Source organism: Ursus maritimus (assembly GCF_017311325.1).
Source record: "Ursus maritimus isolate PB19 chromosome Y unlocalized genomic scaffold, ASM1731132v1 scaffold_Y6, whole genome shotgun sequence".
NCBI lineage: Eukaryota > Metazoa > Chordata > Mammalia > Carnivora > Ursidae > Ursus > Ursus maritimus.
This window is the reverse complement of record NW_024423339.1, coordinates 36,306-39,367: the sequence shown is the minus strand read 5'-3', so window position 1 is coordinate 39,367 and position 3,062 is coordinate 36,306. Positions and strand designations below refer to the sequence as shown.

Sequence of the window (3,062 nt, the reverse complement as noted above, 5' to 3'; positions counted from 1 at the left end):
ATTTTTGGAACCATACTGGAACACATTGGATGAATCCTGAGGGAGAAAATTGTATTCTTTTTTTTCTGTCCATTAATGTCATGTAAAGAAACAAGTAGTGTGAGAAGGGGGAAAGTATTATGAACAGGAGAAGACATTTACTGAGTGGCAAAGAAGGCAATGTAAAAGAAGACCAAGAAATATTTACCAAGACTGAATCTGGGAAGCTTCTACGAAGCTCTAAAATCCCCATGCCCATGCTTCACCCACACTAATTAAGCCATAATCTCTGAAGATACAACCCAGTACCTGTATTTTCTAAAGCTTCCACTGATTCTCATGGGTGACCTAAGGATATGGAATGGTTACCTGGGTCTTTGTGGTTATTCATTAGGACAAAGTTAGTTGCAAATTGACTTTCTGTATTTTGACGTATTACCATTTGTATAATGAAATCTCAATGCAAAAACATCTGCCCAAGTTAACGCATAGAAGCCCTAAGTGCTTATGTAGGTGAGTCTAACAGAATAACAATTAGTAGGCCTGGTTGGAAGGCGTTTTGCTATGGCAGAAAAAACATGTTGTCCTTAGACCAGAGTTCAAATGCTGGCTCTGCCACAAACATCTGAACTGTTGGATGAGTAACTTAACTTCTCAATGTCTGTGTTTACTTACATGCAAAATAAGGACTCATGGAGAAGGACACAGGTGAGTATTGAAAGATGACAACTGAGCCTCTTCCCCTGACCAGGTAGACTTATCCCTTGCCTGGAAAGGTTGTCCATCTCAGTGTTGGGTCCACCTTGGAAGAAAGGCCTAGGTTACTGTAGGGGGTTACTGTAAAGGCGGGCAGGGATGCCTTCCCGGAATGCCCTACGAGCCCACTGAAGCCAGTAGCAGGGTGGGAGATGTCACAGGACATCACTAACCCTCGTGCCCTCCCTCCAGAGGCCAAAAACATCTTCTCTTCACCATGTGGTGAATGTCACTTTTTTGGATCTTGTCTTCCTTTCCATAGAATACAGCTGATGCAATATGTCATCTATGGGATCGCATCCTTCTTCTTCTTGTATGGGATCATTCTGTTGGCGGAAGGCTTCTATACCACAAGTGCAGTGAAGGAGCTACATGGCGAGTTTAAAGCAAGTGCCTGTGGCCGATGCATCAGTGGGATGGTTAGTACAAATCTCTGACATACAACCAGAGCTACACCTCTGGGTATTTATTTGTATTTGGTGAAAGCTATGAGATAATCAAAGGTGGATGTAGAGCACATGACACAAATATTGTTCTTACCAATTTGTAGTTGGGGATATAATAAGCACCTCCAACATCGTATTGATAATAAATTAAAATATATTGGTAATACTATTAAACCTTTCTCCTATCAGTGTAATGGAAATAAGAATACTGAAAAATTTTCATATTGTCTCAATGCTATCCTATGTCTTTGAATATTCATATTGGACCAAAGCCATACCTGTACTATGATTGATTGTCATAACTGTTCTGGAAGTATATACCAAGCACGCACTGTATCAAGCACATAGCTGCAAATTTTGCTCATTGCTAGTGGTGCAAAGATTAAAATACAGTCTTCTGTATTTTAGCTTATAGGCTTATAGGCTAAGATAGGGCTTGCAAACTGCAACCTGCAGGCCAAATCCAGCCCATTACCTGTTTTTGTATAGCACATGAGCCTAGAATGGTTCTTGCATTTTTAAATGTTGCAGGGGTGTGGGGGATATGATGATTCTTTTAAGATGTGTGAAAATTATACATAGTCAAATTTCAGGAACTTGTTTGGTGTGGCTTCATCCATATGGTGCAAGACCATGTGAGCCTATGTTTCGAGTGGTTCTCCTGGTGAAGGCGTGGGTACACCTGGAGGCTTCCGGAAGTCTCTTACCCAGCACAGCCACTTTTACCTGTTGAATTTGTTAGATGATATTTATTTATAGAGAAGATCTATTCTAAAAAGTTGAAAAGATTGTTTTGCAGGGCTGGCTTCATTCATTTTCTCATTAATCACTTGATCCTTAACACTGTGATATTGTTGATACATTCAAGGGGATCTTTGAACAGACCTGCTCGAGCATTTTAGGAAGACAGAAGTGACAGGGAAGGTTGTTGACAGCTAGAGGAACAGCTAAAGAAGGAAGTTGTATGAGGTGCCAAAGACAAATGACCTTTGCCCACCAGGGACAACAAAACTGAATTTTGTCACCAGAATCCCTGATACTCTCTAGTGTGTTATGGGAGGCTTCTACCCTGGGATCACACTAGGGAGCAACTCTGAATGCTTAAGGCTGCCATGATAGGAATGGTCCACAGGGGGTGCATTCCACTGAGCCCTGGCCTACCCTTTGGAACACTGACCGTAGCTGAAAGGCAGGGCTGACCAAACAAGGAACTACCCAGTCCTTTTTTACATTTTTGTGGTGTTATTGAAAAGGGCAAAGAGTAAGAAAAACAAACCCTAGTGTGTAGTAGTGTATCCATAAGCACTGGGGACAAAGGGTGTGTGAAACTGATGAAATGTACTTCTTTGAATATTTTCACAAATGGAAATGCTTTTGAAAGTGTGAATGTCCTTGAAATAAAAGAAAAAGTGACCAGTTTCTAGAGTTTCCTGGGGTGACCAACAGGAAGTGGCTTGTCTGAGCCTGACACCAAGTGGACCTCCCATGGTCCAAATATTGGGTCTTCATGATTAGTTTAAGAAATAAAAGGCAAACTAGGAGAAATCCAAACACTTGCTACATACTCTGAGGGCGTATATTCTGAGACTATAAATACCACAAAAGTTTTTAGATAGACTTTCAAAGTTCTCTTAAAATTAGTGGTTGGCAGAAGGTTATAAATAAAGTGAAGTGATATCATTTTATTTTTCCTGAAATTGTCCATAGCAATGAGTAGAACACAATGAAGATTTTTTCCTAGGCCGTTGCTGCTTGTAGAACTGCTGTGAATGCTAACGTTAAAAGAAAACCAAAGAGGAATGAGATTTTTGTCACATCAGTGTTCATTAAGTTTGTGTTTAAGGTAATGTTAAACTTCAACAAAAGGCTGAGGAATCCAAT

At 40.4% G+C, this 3,062-nt stretch overlaps 1 protein-coding gene across 1 annotated transcript in view; it reads left to right on the top strand.

Annotated features, from left to right (window-relative positions):
* Window positions 1-3,062, top strand: part of LOC103680463 (neuronal membrane glycoprotein M6-b) — a 34,531-nt gene that overhangs the window by 26,617 nt on the left and 4,852 nt on the right. Inside the window, exon 3 of the mRNA XM_008709977.1 lies at window positions 998-1,154. Coding sequence (XP_008708199.1) covers window positions 998-1,154 — 157 coding nt within the window. The remainder of the gene's footprint in view (window positions 1-997; window positions 1,155-3,062) is intronic.